Source organism: Lipotes vexillifer, unplaced genomic scaffold (genome assembly GCF_000442215.2).
Source record: "Lipotes vexillifer unplaced genomic scaffold, Lipotes_vexillifer_v1.1 scaffold443, whole genome shotgun sequence".
Lineage (NCBI taxonomy): Eukaryota > Metazoa > Chordata > Mammalia > Artiodactyla > Lipotidae > Lipotes > Lipotes vexillifer.
In genome coordinates, this window is record NW_006779163.1 from 1,393,274 (window position 1) to 1,410,606 (window position 17,333).

The window sequence follows — 17,333 nt, forward strand, 5'->3', positions numbered from 1 at the left end:
TGAGTCCCATTTACACAGACGGTAAAGATATCTCTAGCCAAGATGCAAAAGGAATGAAACACAGAGCTTTTCCGTGTAAACCTTTGGAGTTCTATATTCAAGGTAAAAATAACTAACTAATTATAAGTAAGTAAATAAAAGCAAATGCTCTCGTCTTCATGTTCACCACTGCCAGGCAGTGAGGGACAGCAGATCTGGTGGGGACAAGCCACAGTTCTGTCCAGACATACTTCTGTGAGTCAAGTTCATGATCACATTCCACAGGCTAGAAAACACCTTTGTGCACGCATGGTTAACCCTGGCCCCCTCCTTAACCATCCCCCCTCGTCTGTCCAAAGACAAGGGATTAAACTGCTCCTCCACCCAGGCAGATCTAAGATGATCTTACACGGACCAGGAAGGTACTAGCTTCTGGGCAACCCATTAAAAAGGCAGCAATAGCTTAAGCGTCTATAATTAAAGCATTAACAATCAGACTTCACAGATTTGGGCTACAGGCTTTCCTGTGAAACGGGGTCGCAGGGAGCAGGTAAGGTAAGAGAGGCACATCCTTTTTTTTTTTTTTTTTTTTTTTGTGGTACGCGGGCCTCTCACTGCCGCGGCCCCTCCCGCTGCGGAGCACAGGCTCCGGACACACAGGCCCAGCAGCCACGGCCCACGGGCCCAGCCGCTCCGTGGCACGTGGGATCCTCCCGGACCGGGGCACGAACCCACGACCCCTGCATCGGCATGCGGACTCCCAACCACTGTGGCACCAGGGAAGCCCAGCACATCCTTTTATTAAAGAATTGCTGGGCTCCAGTTACTGCAGCTGAATTGGGCTTCACTGGGGTTACATTTGTCTTAGAGAATCCTTCCTTAACAAACAGTGATGTGAAACCATCCACTGTGACATCTCTCCTGTTTTGACTGTGCTGGGTGCCCCAGTGCCCTTGTTTCTCTCTTCGGCCTCACTTTCTTCTTCTATCTCTAATCTCTGGTTTCTGTGTCATGGCCTCAGACAGGACATTTCGCCCATGGTTCCTTGTCCTTTCTCGAGAGGTTCTAAAATAATACCATTGATGGGACAGGTCACCTGGTGTCTGGTGCTGAGCCCAATGGAATGATTCTGTGATAGAGGTCCTATTCTTAACCCTGCTTCGTAGATGAGGATGTTGAAGTGCAGGGAGCTGAGTGGCTTTGCCCAAGGTCACATGATCATAAGTGGTGGAGCAGAAATTTGAACCCGTTTAAGTTTGACACCAAAGCCGAAGCCCCACCACTATGCTGCTTTTCTCCCATAGGTTTACCCAGAGATCCATCCCTGTCTCTATCAAGATGGCCCCAGGAGCTGCCAACTCAACCCATCGAAGCTGGACTATTCACCTTTCCCAACCACTCCTTCCCTGACTGGTCCAATCCATCTCCATCCTCCTAGGTTAGACAATTTGAAATCATCGGGACGCTGAATCTTGGCTCTTTCTTCCTTCAAACCACACCTTCCACTGGTTGTTCCCCTCCATCGCTACTGTATTGCTCTAACTCATGCCTTCACCTTTGGACCCATGGGTAGCCACCCAAGGGGCACAGTCCTCTGGTGAGCAAAGTGGCAGGAAGGAGAATGGGTGGAGAGGCCAGAATCTCAATCTCATTTCTGCCAATTTCAAGCTAGGAGATCTTGGCCAAGTCCTCACATCTGTAGGAAGGGAGTGCCATCAGCAGCCTCACAGGGAGGTTGTGAGGGTTAGGAATAACGCCCATTAAAGCATACCGTGAGATGCACACACTTATGAGAGTCCCGCTGAACAATACAGGTTCTCACTCACCTCTTTGTGCCTCGGTTTACCCCAGTTTGTAAAATGGGGACAGTAGCATGTGCCTCATCGGTGGTGGGGAGATGAGTCAGCCGCTGCGGCCCATGAGTGCAGCACCCGGCACACAGTAAGCGCCGTGCACTCATTGGCTGTCGTTACCAGCCCCACCTCCCCTGCCCTCTCGCTTCTCTAAAGGCACAGAGCAGCCATCACCACTGCCTTCCTACTTGGTACTTAATCAACATACACGTTCACTTTCTCTCCCCAACCAGGAGCTGAGCTGACTAGTGTACTTATTGCTTTCCTTCTCTAGCAGCTGGCCCACTTTGCCACACAGAGTAGGGCTTCAAAAATACCAACTGGGTATCCGTTAAGGACTGTGCTTTCCTTAGAGGGCTTCTCTGGCTAGCTATTTTGTTTTCCTAGCCTTTTCTCTTTTGGGACTTTTTGTATTATGGACACATCTGGGCAACTTCACAAGGCCGATTTTCAAACCTCATAGAATTACTGGAGGTGGGAGATGAATGCCCCGTTCAGCTGGAGCCTGGCAAACTGACCAGGACAGCAGCCTCCACTGTGCTTTATAAGAAGCAAACGATTGCAGTCAAGCTATGTGGACGGTGTGTTCAGAAAGAGACAAATGAGAAACAGCCGGGGCTCCCAGGAGCTTTGCCTCCAGAAGGGTGTCTTTCTGGAACTCAAGAGACCAGCTCTCCAAGACTGAGTCTCTTGGTAACGATCCTGGGTCTCCAAGCCTATGAAAGCGAAGTTTTGTCCTAAGAAGTGCCTCCAATCCCTTCTACTCTGCTTTGAGCTAAATACTATGATACTGTCTGTTCCAGATTTAAAGATGAGCTGTCAATCACAATTAACAATATTCATCTAAATACATTCTATCCTGGATGTGAACCCCCTTCTGTGAATCTCTGTGCCATTTACTTGATCCCAAGAAGCACTTTGTGCTGCACATTCTGGCAGTTTTGCTGCTTTAGATATCTGCAAGTCATTTAGATCATGAGTTAGTGAGATGCTGTGAAAATGACCACGGCTAAGTGAGAGATAAGCTCGCTTTTGTGGTGCCAATGGATTTCCGCACTGGTATGTATTCACCAAGATCCTATTTTCTTTTGAAAACATCAGTGGCACACTGTGGATTCATTTGCAGCTTGCTATCTACCCTTAACTCACAGATTCAGAGATATCAAGGGGAATTATGGAGCTTGTCCAGTCCAGGGATGGCAAATATATTCCAGCCCTACAAACATCTCTAAATGACCAATGGATAGTAGCTTCCAGAAGCACTGTATTGGGAGAGATACTCAGGTCAAGCCAGGGGTGATTAGCAATATCTGCCACATATATGGTGACAGAGTGGGGCAGCACACATGCCACTTATTTGCCGTTGCAGACCGTTTAACCCCTCTAGTCTGCAGATATATGATTCTTTCAAGATCACACAGACAGCACTGGCAGGAAAGCAACACTCACATTGCCATTTGTACTGTCTCTTCTCCCCAGCTGTGGAATCGGTGTTCACTCCACCACTGAACAAAATTAGCAGATAAAGCAGGGTTATGGGGAGCGTGGCAGATGGAGAAAGGCAGTGGGAATCACAGGCTTTCAAAAACTGGGTAAGAGCAGGCCAGCAGCAGGTAGGAAAAGGCTAGGCGCACCAAGCTGGGGACATGCCATTATTATTGTTATTATTTTGCCTGGGTCTTGCTGTGTGTCATCCCTTTCTATAATTGAGAAGCCATAGAGTCTCTGAACTCCTGGTGAAGCAGGAGTAGGTTAAGTCCACTGTACCAAATGTTTCTGGATGACACAATCAGGAAGCCTGAAGGGCACTTTGTGGCATTCCTAAAGTCACATATGTGCAGGGGCAGAGATCTGCATACATGTGCACGCGGAAAGGAATGGGCACCAGTGCATGGCAAAGGGGCAGCGCCATATGCCGTGGTTGCCTCATATACAACTCCAGGGGGCGACTCCGGTTCTTGCCTGCCCAACACCCATTTCCCTTCCTTAGATGACAGCATCCTAACTTACTCTGAGTAACTAACGACCCTTTTTTTCACTCTCAGTCCATATACTTTAGGTGGGGCTGAGTCTACCCTGGTTTTGGGGCAAGGCATGTGACCCAGACTTAGCCAACCAGAGCCTCAGGACCAAATGGACACGGTAACTGGCTCAGGGATGGACACACGCTCTAAGGACAGCCAATGAGATTCGATTTCAAGCTTGGGTTGGCAGTATCAGGAAGAGATGCTCTCTCAGGTGACATCAGACTGAGAAAATGAAGTGGAGCTGCTGAGACCTCCACACAGGGAAGCAGGGATGGTTGGGACTGTCTAAGAGTAAAGACAGTAGAAGGAAAATGGAACCACAGATGGATAAGACCAAAGTTGATGTCGTCATCTGGGCACGGATACACAGCCATGCTAGCAGGCAAAGCTAACCCTGAAATATTTGTCACATGACCCCCAAAATTCCCCCGGCCAGACTGTGTTTTGAGTTAGGTTTCTCTCATTTGCAAACAGCAAAAGAATTCTGACCAATAATAAACCAAAGACCCATTTTCCCCATAAGACATACAGACCGCAATGTTCCTCCTTGGACCCAACTTATCCCAAGCAGTTATATTACCTGCAAGGAGCCCTGGATGTCTTTCCCCCCGACAATCACGAGTTCTGCCATGTCTTCCGCATGGGGCGTCTGGGCGTGGACGAATAGAGTCTTGCCCACTGCAGTTATGTTTCTCAGGGCGACTAAGCTGCCATCATTGTTCACCTTGAAGTATGGGCTGGAGACCTCATAGTGTAGCTTGTCATTTCCCTTACAGTCACTGAAGGTCACTGGCAAAAACAGAACACATGAACAGCAACAGGAGTGTGAGTAGGCTGGGCAGCTCAGTCCTGGAGCTACCTTTGACCATTAAATGTGGATTACCACTCTGCATTCCAGATCCCCAAATGCTGCCCCTTATCCCACAGCACCCTCTTGTAGCCATATGGCTTTGACTGTGCTGAAGGACCTCACTCGATCAAGAATCACCCTTAATCACCTCCCATGGCCCAGGCCGGTGCAAGGCCCTTTGACGCACAAAGAGAACCTCTTCCCTGCCCTGGAGCGCAGTGAGTTAAGCGCACAGTCAGATGTGGGGAAGTTTGCGGACGCGATCTCCTCCCTGCTGCCTGAGGCGCTGTGGCAGAACCAGAGGGTGCAGGAGCCTTGAGGGACAGCTTCACAGACGCGCTATCTGAGCTGGGTCTTGAAGATGAACGGGAAATTAGAAGGCCCCTAAGAGGGTACTGGGGTTCCAGGCTATTCAAAGGCATGGAGGTGGTGAAGTAACAAAACAGACTCAGAGAAAGAGAACTAACTCCGTGCACTGGGACCAGAGGTGGCCTTGAAACGATGCAGGGCTGGGGAGGTGGAGAGGCTGGAAATGAAGCTGAACATGTCCTTTAGACACAAATTAGGAAATGCCACTAAGTTAGGGGGCTGCCTCATAGCCCTGAACTATTTTTAGTGTGGACAGGGTCAAGGTCAGGTGTGTGTTCTGGTTCCAGTGTAGATCAGCGCTTCCCACGGGGCTGGGGTGTATCAGAATCACATGGGAGACTTGTTTTTTAAGTACTGAGCACCCAGTCCAAAGATTCTAATTTAGTAGCTCTGGGTTCTAGAGAGAGGTTTGGAGAAGGGCAAGAAGAGAAGCCAAGAAAACTGTTAGTTTGGTGTCATACCAATGATGCCTGGCCCAGATTAGGACAGTGGCTGGACAGATGTGAGGGCACTTCCTACAGTTGCACGGCTAGGTCGTGTCCGAGAAGCAGCCATGCTGGCGGAATCGCATGGAGCTCAGGGCCGTTACCATGAGCAGCAGCTGTGACAGCTGATCCGTCACGCTTCCCTCTGCGGTGCGGGTTTACTTAGTGCACGATTCTGTTACTACAGGTATCACCACTTATTGTCTGTATGTGTGTGTGCCTGTCTGCCTTCCTCTGTAAACTCTGGGGACCCTGTGGGTAAGCGTGGAATTGTATTACCTGCTTTCTTCCCCACCCCCACTTTTGTTTTTTTAGCTCTCTGCTAAACACTCTCGTTTGTTCGTTTACTAAACCTTTAATTGGAGCATAACACAGATACAGAAGAGCACATAAATCAGAATGTACAGCTCAATGAATTTTCAAAGCGGGCACATCCGTGTGCCCAGCGCCCAGCCCTAGACACAATATATTACCAGCCCCCCTTCCTCCCCCTCCCCGAGTAAAATCCCTACCCTCCTCCCCAAAGGCTACACTATCCTAACTTCTAATACCATAGATTAGTTTCATTTGTACTTGCACTTCATGCAAATGGAATCGTAGAGTGGGTGCTCATTTGTGTCTGCCTCTTTCACTCAACATTATGTTTGTAAGATTCATCCAAGTGGCTGCAAGTAACGCAGTTTATCCTCGTCAGTGTATAGAATTCACTGTGGCCATATTGAGTCTATTTACGTACTCTACTGAGTCTATTTATGTACTCTACTGTTGATGGGCATATGGACTATTTCCAGTTTGGGGTTCTTAAAATATTACTACCAGGAACCTTCTTGTGTGTCTTTTAGTGACAATATCTACCTGGGTCCAAGTACACTGTTAAAGCCGTATAATTGTCTGCTGAATTAAGTTGATCTTTCTATTCTGGGACCATAATTCTTATGGTGATAATAACCGTTTTAGCTGATCATTATAACGGCGAATGTGAATTGGACACTTTCTACACATGAGACTCAGTGCTAAGCATTTTACGTACATGACCTCATTTAATCTTTACAACAGTTTTGACCCCCTCCCTCCACAGTCTGTAGATAAAGTAACTGAGGCTTCTGAGAGGGCAAAGGAGGTGCCCAGCACGCAGTCTGTAAATCATAAAACCAAGATTTGAACCCTGGTAAAACACTCCCCTCCTGAAATCCCATCAGAACCTGCATATAGTGATGTGAGTCCCCAGCTCAGTCCTGCTCTCACATTCCCGCCCAGTCCGGAAGCACTTCACAGGGTGCCAGGGCCACCTCGAGGTCCCTCTGTGTCAGGGCTCCAGCGCCTTTCCTGGCTGCCAAGTCAGCTCTAGGGGCTTCTCTGTAATGTACACACATGGGATCCCTTGGGAGTCTGCAGTTCTCAGACACTTGTTCACTTCCTCTGACCATCTTCGTAGCTAAGAGTGATTGGGCGTGGCTGGGTTCAGGTTCTGGAAGTGAACTATGAAGGAGAGACATGGAGGTTGCTTTCATTGTCACCATCAGTTAGCACCAATCCACTGAAGGCACACTGCTCAGACGACAGGGCCCGCTTGGGAACTTGTTGTCTATTTTGCCAGGATGCTGGTTCTGGCCTTAGTCCCTGGGCAGGATCAAAGAAGACAGTCTCAGCTGGGAAGGGCTGGAGGCTAAGGAAGGCATACAAAGGCTAATATGGTTATTATCACCACAGTAATTATCTTCCCAGAATAGAAAGACTCTGTAGGGGTTCTAGTTTCACAGGTAAATTCCTTTCTTCTTCCCTTCCTTCCTTTTCTCTTTCCTTCCTTCCTTCCACAAATATTTCCTGAGCCCAGGTTATGCCAGATGTTGGGGTGATAATGTGAAACAAAGATGGACACAGTCCCTGGCTTGAAGTCTAGTGTGAGGGTGGAGGGGTGGAGATGGACATTAATAGGGGACTTATCACAGGCAGACAGAACCACAACATGTGGAATGGCCCTGTGTCATTCAGAGAGCTGCAAATAAGCCAGTGAGATGGGCACAGAGAGCAAGAGAGAAAGCAAAGAAGAGATAAGCTGGTCCAGGAAATGTGGGGTCTGGAAGGCCACATAAAGACGTATTCCTTGAAGGAAATGTGGACCCGTCCATCACAACCGTAGAACTGCCTTCCCCCCTCTTGAGTCTCGTACAGCTCTGGCTCCCCGTGCAAAATAATGCTCAACACTCAACATCCTCCCTGTCCAAGCTGTCCACTGGCCCCCCACTGGCATCCATCTTCACGCTGTGTCTCCCACATTACCCACTTCCGCGCCTCCTGACAGCTATGCTACTCTCCCACCCCTTCGATGGACTGCATCGCTCCCTCTGTGCAGAAGGTAAGTACTTCCCAGCTTCTTCACCCTGTTAACTCTATCACTACCTCTATCATTAACTCTGTCATTCTTGGAGAGTCAGCTTGGGCCACTTCTCCAAATATCCTCTTTGCGTTTCCAGTGTTTCCTGTACATAGTGAATTTTATATCATATCATATCAACAGGTCCACTCTATGTATCTGTTTTCCCCATCAGAACCAAGGGCAGAAATTGGATCTTATTCTTCTATTCATCTCCAGCAATGAACAGAAAGCTTTTCCATACAGGAGGCCATCAATAACAATTCCACGTAATTACTCTCTCGGGGCTAAATGATGCTCTCTAGTGGTGGTGGTGCAGGGGTACCTCTTCCATACTGGGCGCAGAAGAGACTGCAGGCAAGGCTGGGAACTGAGAAGGAAGGCCCCTTATCACCTCTTGTCTTGGTTGAGCCCAGCAGTGGAGCCAGGTAGGAAATGAAGAACTCAGCCATGGTCTCCCCTTAGTTCCCCAGGCTCTGTGTGCATCCATTCATGACAGCACTTAGCCTCCTGTGCTTAGCTTTGACTTAGTTCACTGGTGAAGTCAGGGGTGGTGCCTTATCTTCCCTCATAATCCCAATAAAGCTTCGCATAGCCACTAAGCATAGTTGGGATCAGTGTGTGAGTGTTGAATGAAGTTTTGACAAAGAACAGTAACTTGTTATTTACTGAGTGGCATCTGAGGGCCAGGCTCTGTGCCCGAGACTGTACATTCAGTCTCTCCTTTTAGCCTCATAGCAATTCTAATCTATAGCAACATTTCCCAACTTTTTTTCATTATCTCCCCTGACCCAGGAGCGTTTTCAGATGTTTTTGTCTAACAGCCACCATTCTCATGAATTGTCAATGTCATAGACATACTGTATACCAGTTTATTTACTGCATGTATATCTGTACTCTACACACACACAAAGTACAATTTTTGCCTCTCTCCCAAGAACCCATGTCACCCCTTTGGTGACATACAGCCCCACTGAGAATGCATAATCTACTATAAGCATCATTTCCATATTATGGGAGAAAAGACTGAGCCTTGGACAGACTGACTAACATGCTCAAGGCCACACACCCAGAAAAGGCAGACACCTGGTCCCAGTCTGATCAGTCTGCATCTATAGTTCAAGCTCTCGGCACACCCATTTCCCAGAAATGATAAATGAGAGGAAAAAGGGCAGCTGCCCCCATCCTGTCCCCTCAGGCCTCTCACTGATCCCTCCAGGTCGTCAGAGGTACCAGGTGAGGGCATACTGAGAGATCACATCTACATTCAGGACGTGGCACACAGTAGGCCCTCAATATATTCTAGCTCTCTTCCCAACTTGTGCTATCAAGTAACTAGGGTTGCATAATTGGGTCTTATGTATTTTAGACACCTTTTACCAGTTCAGGAGTGAGTGCTTTAGACTGTGGGTCTTTTTCAAGGCTATGAGAATCACCTAGAGAATATTTTTAAAAAGTAGCAATACCTGTCCCAACTCCGAACCGAGATTCTGACATAGCTAGGCTGGGGTCCAGGCACTAGCATCTCTTTAAGACTCCCCAGATGAATCTAGTGCAGTCAGGGCCAAGAACTAGGACCTTGGACAATGGATTCCTTGTCAAGATGCCAGGTTTCCACATTTCCCAGCGATTCCTGGCACAGAGAAGAGGGTGGGGACCTATCATGCCAGGAACTGCTATTCTCGTGCCCTAAGAAGAAGCAGTTTTCATGGTAGGTTTCTAAACCCTTTTGCAATCCTGGCTCATGTGTAGTGGCCCTGAGACCTTGGGAAAGCCACCTGTCCCTTTAACCAAGGAACAAAAAACAGTACCTCCCCTCATAGGTACTATAATTCTTACGGTGAGCATTAAACAAGATATGTACCTAGGTACATAAAGCACTTTGGACAGACCCTGATGCCCCATGAATAAGAACTATTCTCATCATTATTCCTGTAATTCTGGGCATTAAAGGAGCTTCACTTTCCTTTTCTACACAGCTTCCTTCTTCTAGCTGGTTTTCTGCCTGCCTCCTGGGTCCTTCCACCTCCTTCTAGGCAGGTACCCATGTTCTGGCCTATGCGGTTACCATGGGGATGGTTACTACAGACATTGCTGCTGAGGCTAAAGGAGTGAGGCAGATGATTCTGATCCAAACTTGCCCATCTTTGGATCCTCCCACTTTTCTTGGCAAAGCCCTCCCTGTCTCACACGAGAAGTCATGAAGGAAATGACATCAAAGGAGTGAAATTACAGTGCCTGCCCATAGTGGACGCCACAAAGTGATGTTAAATATTCTTCAAATGGATTGTTTGTAAAGATAACAGGCCAAAAAATCCAAGTCACTCTTTTTTCTAAAAGAGCGACGCTGTGCTGAGAGTCTTCTATTCACGATTGCGGTGAATCCTCACATTAGGCATTTGATGTGAGGACTTTTCTCCTCTGGCAACCGAGACCTAGTGTGGCCAAATGAGGTTAAGGCCATTTAGTCTAGGCTAGTCTGCCTAAGCAAATGTGCTCTTTCCTAAAAACCAACTAGCTTCCAGATTCACAGTCTAGCCATACTTTCACACCTGATCTATTATTCATTTAATATTTTTCTTTTAATTGACTCACATTTTCATTTACAAAATTATTTGAAGATAATCTCATGATGAATGTGCCAAATGTGTTTTTTTTCTAAAAATAAATTTAAGAAGTCAAGTAAAAACATATGTTTGTCCATGTATGCACTAAAACCCTCACAATGATGTGTGTTCCATTCTCCAGAAATGCTGGCTTGGGCTACATTCCTCCCTCATTTGAACAAACACATGCCTGGCTCTACCCTACTCAGGCTTAAAATCTAGGAGGGCTCTGATATAATTATATATGATTATCTGATATAATCTAGGAGAGCTTCCGATATTTGAAATAATATATATACAACATGAGTAATGAGGTCATGAGAAAGACGAAAACCTTAGAAAAGGCACAAATGTAGATCACGCCGACGATGTGTTTTAATATTATTCAAAACAGAAATAGGTCACAACACTCTTTGTTTCTTCTTCCCCCTGAAGGAAACAGACTCTACCTCCCCACTGATTGTAATCTCCCCTTAAATTTCCTATTACAGGGCACAATTGATAGAATCAGCCCTGCATTGTCTTACATTATGAACTTTGTTGACACAATCAAAATGTCAGTGATTCTCAAACTTTTAAATAGAGGTCAAACCAGTGCATGTTTCAGGGTGCAGAGTTCAAAGAACATATGAAGGATGAAATTGAATAGTCTATGTCTATTTTTTTTAAAAAAATAGATGTTTCTATAGAGACAACCTCCTAAGTAGCTCAGAATAACACCATGAAGATAATTGAAAGGAAAAATTCTAATAAACAATTAAACTTGTGAACAAATATTGAAAACCTCTATCTGAGGGGGAAAAGAGCCATCTGTACTATTCTGAACCTACAAAGGACTTCCTTACATAGTTTATCACTAGTATTGAAAACAGCTTCTGGAAAAAAAATTATATGTATAATATACTATACACGGGGATTTACTGGAATCAATTGCACAACATCATTCTTTGAAATAATCTTTGAACACCCCAGGAGAAGAAAGGGGGGGAAGTAAAAAATCCCCACCTGGGGGAAAAATGCAAATTAGGCGAATGGCACCACTCAGAGTTTCAATTATGCTTTCAGCGTGTTTCCACTCAAAATGTCCTTTGGGCTTAATGCAAATGTCACAAAAAGACAAACTTTAGCTGGGAGACAAAACCACAACTGAAATGGGAAGTTTGGCATGTGAATTAAGGGGCTTAATCTTCCTGACCTTGATGTTATGCTTTTCTATTTCTTTCTTTTGAATGTGGTTCTTAGGGATGGAAATGGAAAAGGCATAGAATCCTTACCATCTAGAAATGTGTGAGGAAGCAAATTAAGCCATACTATGATCCCAGAAAATATAACAATGCAGATGGATTTAAATTTATCTGCAAAATATAGAGCAGGCCTGCTCATGTAGATAGGTACGAACTAAATATGGAATCTGTGCTATTCTTATAAGTGTTTGGGGGTGAGTCTGTGATCCATGCACTCGTATCTTACATGGGCAAATGGTCCTAAATACATTATTCACATTTGTAGAGACTGGTCTACACATAACTTTAGGGCCTCTCAGAGTTGGTGGCCTGGTGGAGTCTTGGTGGCCAAGACTCCACTTGTACACGTGTGTGGGGATATGTGACGATCAGTAGTAGTGTGGGGTTGGAACCAGTCAACCTGGGAGGTGTATTCCTCCCACAGTCAGACGCACTTGGATCTACTTCTAGCAACCTATACTTGCACACAGAAGAGAATGGCTCTTGTTTCAGCAGTATGCTGGTAAAAAAAAAGAAAACAAACAAAAAAATAATGCAGAATGTACGTTGTTTACTCCCTCTTAAGACTGTACCACATATCCTGGTACTCACAGCTCAGTTAGTCAAACAGAATTCAATTGCTCCATTTAGCACGAAGGGCCTGCATATCCACTGATCTGCAGAGTCTTCGCTGGGGCATGGAAAGCCATGCCTTTCTAACAACTGAAACAGCACTTAGTTCAGAAACATCAGATGGACTCTACCCAGGACACAGACCATCAGTTAATTGCTTTTCACATCCTCAGTAGGGTCCAACTTTCTCTGAAAGAACTCAAAGGACTTTAGTCCAGAGGCTCTTTGGATTTGCCCAAGTGAGAGAAACAGAAAACATTTCCTTCGGTTTCTCAGAACACCCTCGTTACTCAAGCCTTCGAGTCAATCAAGGTTTCATTAACATATGTTCAGCCCCACCCCCCACTGGACCAGATCCCTGTATGATACATCCTCCAGCCTTGATTCTGTCTACCGTCCTGATTCCTGAATGCACGGTACCATATCCTGGGTTCCATGTTTGGCCTGGAGTCAGCACTGACATCCACAGAGCTTCTGTAAGGTTCTTGGCATGCTCCTAACCATGACTGATGATCCCAGCAGTGGATGTCACCTCCAAAGACTGTGTAGATTTGATAGGTGCAGAACGCACATAAAACGGTCTTAATACATCTCATGTGTCAATCCCAAGTTTGATAAAATAGAGTTTCAATTCTATCATTTCAGCCAAAGACATCATAATGAATGATTCCATCAAGTGATCTTCAGCAGAAACCTATTTTTTGCCATGTAAACCCTTAAGGGGCTCCGCTTGGAAAAAGAGCCCACATCTGCTTGCAGGGGATTTTCTCTACCTACCATTAAAAACTGAGCTGCTAGCTCTGGATTTAGTCTTTTCTGCCAGGGTCTTACATTTTCCTCTTGCTACTGATTTTTTTTAAAACACAGCAGGTTGTTTTCTGAAAAAATGCTACGCAGTTCCTATCCCATGGTGTTTATAATCACTATGAATTTTTATCTCAGATTGGAATTTATACGGCACAGTGCCTGACACAGTACATACTCAGTCCTGTTTGTTGAACGAATAAATAGCAGAACTTTAATTTGCTAGATAAGCACATTTGAAACTCCCCAAACAAAACTGAGAAGGATGGCCCAAACTCATGTAAAGATTTGAGTAAGCTGACTTGAAAGTCACCTGATCATTGAAACAGGAATCACTGATTCAGCAACTTTGAGAATCACCAAGTCTCAGATTTACAGAGATTCCCTCTGATTTCATATTACTAGCCTATGTCTCTTACTCAGTCCTCAGTTTTTGATTTATCTAGTAATTATGTGTACACATGTCTCCCTCTCTGAGTACCTATAGGGTAAGTTGATGAGAAAAGAAACTTGCTCCACTATAACTTATATTTGATCTTGCTGTTGGAGCTGTCTGGAGACACGTAGCAGAGGGTCCTGGCTGAGCCTATATTGAGATTCAGATCCTGACTGTGTGTGATGCTCTGGCAGTACCATGATTTCCCAAATACCCCTATACCCCATGAGCAGACATACATATAGAGAAAGGGACCTTTAAGAAGGTGGACCACAGAGGTGGCAGAGTCAAGATGGCAGACTAGGAGGACATGGAGTTTGCGTCTCTGCAGAACTAGGGCACCCACCAGGCACCAGTGGGGGACCACAAACACTTAAGGGGATGGGAGGAACCCCCAGCGACCGGGTAGGACTTGCGGGGGAGTGAGTGGGGAGTAGAAGTGTAAGCGGGATGGGACCGGCGCCCCTGAGGGGCGGCTAGGGGAGGGGAAGGGATCCAATGCTCAGAGGGGGAAAGTGGGGGCACCGCTGGGAGGGCAGAGGACCAGAAGGGAGCGTGGCCAGCATTTCCCCTGCCCACCTGGACCCCCAGGAGCCTGCTGAGATCCCGGGCCTGATCCTCTGCCCACCGAGGCCCCCTCCGGCCGCGTGGGTGCCGAGGGAGTGGGAGCGAGGGAAGGGGAAGCACATGTAAAGGCCGGACAAACGGACCAGCACCCCTGAGGGGCGGCTGTTGGGGGAGGAGTTCCCACACCCAGTGGCGCCCACCATGGTTAGGGGTCCAGTGGTGACTGGGGACACCCTCAGGAGGGCGGGGGAACAGAAGGGAGCATGGCCAGCACTTTCGCCACCTGCCTGGGCACCCGGGAGCCTGTTGCGGCTCCCAGGCCTAAAGCCACGCCCTCGGAGGCTCCCTCCAGGAGGGAGCCTCCTAGAGGCCTAGGCCTCCAGCCTAGGCCCCGCCCCTACACCCCCACCCAGGGCCCTAGCTCTGCACGGGGAACTCCGAGACCCCCTCCGAGACCCCCTCCAACTGCCCACACACCCTCAGGCAGGGCCTTACCTCCAAACTCCAGAACTCCACACTCTGAGGGGCCCCTCAGGCCGTGCTGCCTTTTCCCCAATGCACAGGTCCTGAGCCTAGGCCCCGCCCCACACTTAAACGTCACCCTTGCCTAAGCCCCACCCCTCCTAAACCCCACCCCTGCCTAAGTTCCACCCACCCCTAAGCTCCACCCCCCCAGAGCCAAGGCCTTTTTTTTTTTTTTCTCTCTCTTTTAGGGTGTGGTTCTCTTTTACCTTGTTGTTGTTGAGTCATTTATATTTTTATTTTCTCTAATAAATCTTTTATTTTCCTATTTTTATTTTATTCTTTATACTTGGTTACTGTTCTGTGCCTTTTGGCTTTTTCCTTCTTTTTTCTGTTGTGGTTCTGTTTTACCTTGTTGTAGCTGTTTCAATTATATTTTTAATTTTCCTAATATATTTTTTACCTTTCTAATTTTGTTTTATTTTTTATTCTTTGTTATTGTATTGTTCCTTTTTTTTTCTTTTCTTTTGCAGCATCGCACGGCTTGCGGGATCTTGGTTCCCCAGCCAGGGGTCAGGCCTGAGCTCCTGTGATGGGAGAGCTGAGTCCAAGCCACTGGATTAACAGAGAACCTCAGACCCCAGGGAACAGTCATCAGAGTGAGGCCTCCTGGAGGTCCTCATCGTGGCACCAAGACCAGGCTCTACCCGACTGCCTGCAAACTACAGTGCTAGATGCCTCAGGCCAAACAACCAGTAAGACAGCAACATATCCCCACCCATCAAAAAACAGGAGACAACAAAAAATATGTTACAGACAAAGGAGCAAGGTAAAAACCTACAAGATCAAATAAATGAAGAGGAAATAGGCAACTCACCTGAAAAAGAATTTGGAATAATTATAGTAAAGATGATCCAAAATCTCAGAAACAGAATGGAGAAAATACAAGAAATGTTTCATAAGGACCTAGAAGAGCTAAAGAGCAAATACACAGTGATGAACAACACAATAATTGAAATTAAAAATACTCTAGAAGGAATCAATAGCAGAATAACTGAGGTAGAAGAATGGATAAGTGAGGCGGAAGAGAAAATGGTGGAAATAACTGCTGTGGAGCAGAGTAAAGAAAAAAGAATAAAAATATTTGAGGACAGTCTCAGAGACCTCTGGGACAACACTAAACACACCAACATTCAAATTATAGGGGTCCCAGAAGAAGAAGAGAAAGAGAAAAGGTATAAGAAAATATTTGAAGAGATCATAGTTGAAAACTTCCCTAACATGGGAAATGAAATAGCCACCTAAGTCCAGGAAACACAGAGTCCCATACAGAATAAACCCTAGGAGAAACACACCCAGACACATATTAATCAAACTAACAAAAATTAAATTCTAAGAAAAAATAGTAAAAGCAGCAAGGGAGGCTGGGAGCTGAGGCTCAGGCTTCGGTCGGAGCACAGGGAGAGGATGGTGGCGTGAACACAGCCTAAAGGGGTTAGTGCACCACGGCTAGCCGGGAGGGAGTCCGGGAAAAGTCTAGACCTGCCGAAGAGGCAAGAGACTTTTTCTTCCCTCTTTGTTTCGTGGTGCGCGAGGAGAGGGGATTAAGCACGCTGCTTAAAGGAGCTCCAGAGACAGGCGTGAGCCGCGGCTAACAGCGTGGACCCCAGAGACGGGCAGGAGACGCTAAGGCTGCTGCTGCCACCACCAAGAAGCCTGTGTGCGAGCACAGGTCACTATCCACACCTCTCTTCCGGGGAGCCTGTGCAGCCCGCCACTGCCAGGGTCCCAGGATCCAGGGACAACTTCCCTGAGAGAACGCACGGCACGCCTCAGGCTGGTGCAACGTCATGCCAGCCTCTGCCACCGCAGGCTCGCCCCGCATCGTGCCCCTCCCTTCCCCCAGGCTGAGTGAGCCAGAGGCCCCGAATCAGCGGCTCCTTTAACCCCGTCCTGTCCGAGCAAAGAAAAGATGCCCTCCTGCGACCTACACGCAGAGGCGAGGCCAAATCCAAAGCTGAACCCTGGGAGCTGTGCGAACAAAGAAGAGAAAGGGAAATCTCTCCCAGAAGCCTCAGGAGCAGTGGATTAAAGCTCCACAATCAACTTGATGTACCCTGCATCTGTGGAATACCTGAATAGACAACGAATCATCCCAAATTGAGGAGGTGGACTTTGATAGCAAGATTTATTATTTTGTCCCCTTTTCCCCTTTTTGTGAGTGTGTATGTGCTTCTGTGTGAGATTTTGTCTGTATAGCTTTGCTTCACCATTTGTCCTAGGGTTCTATCTGTCCGTTTTCTGTTTTTCTTTTACTTTTAAAAAAAATTTTTTTCTTAATAATTATTTTTTTTTTTTTTTTTTTTTTTTTTTTTTTTTTTTCCTTGCGTTATGCGGGCCTCTCACTGTTGTGGCCTCTCCCATTTGCGGAGCACAGGCTCCGGACGCGCAGGCTCAGCGGCCATGGCTCATGGGCCCAGCCGCTCCGCGGCATGTGGGATCCTCCCGAAACGGGGCACGAACCCGCGTCTCCTGCATCGGCAGGCGGACTCTCAAGCACTGCGCCACCAGGGAAGCCCTTAATAATTATTTTTTATTTTGATAACTTTATTTTATTTTCTTTTATCCTCTTTCTTTCTTTCACTTTTTCTCCCTTTTATTCTGA

The 17,333-nt window shown here is 46.8% G+C and overlaps 1 protein-coding gene across 3 annotated transcripts in view; it reads right to left on the minus strand.

Moving 5' to 3' along the window:
- The window catches only part of CDH13 (cadherin 13), a 1,035,770-nt gene that overhangs the window by 637,131 nt on the left and 381,306 nt on the right, over positions 1–17,333 (minus strand). For 2 of the 3 annotated variants that reach the window (XM_007452530.1, XM_007452529.1), the window contains exon 3: positions 4,440–4,648. The exons of the other annotated variant lie outside the window; for it this stretch is intronic. In XM_007452530.1, the coding sequence (XP_007452592.1) occupies positions 4,440–4,648 (209 nt within the window). The remainder of the gene's footprint in view (positions 1–4,439; positions 4,649–17,333) is intronic. 3 annotated transcript variants of the gene reach the window in all.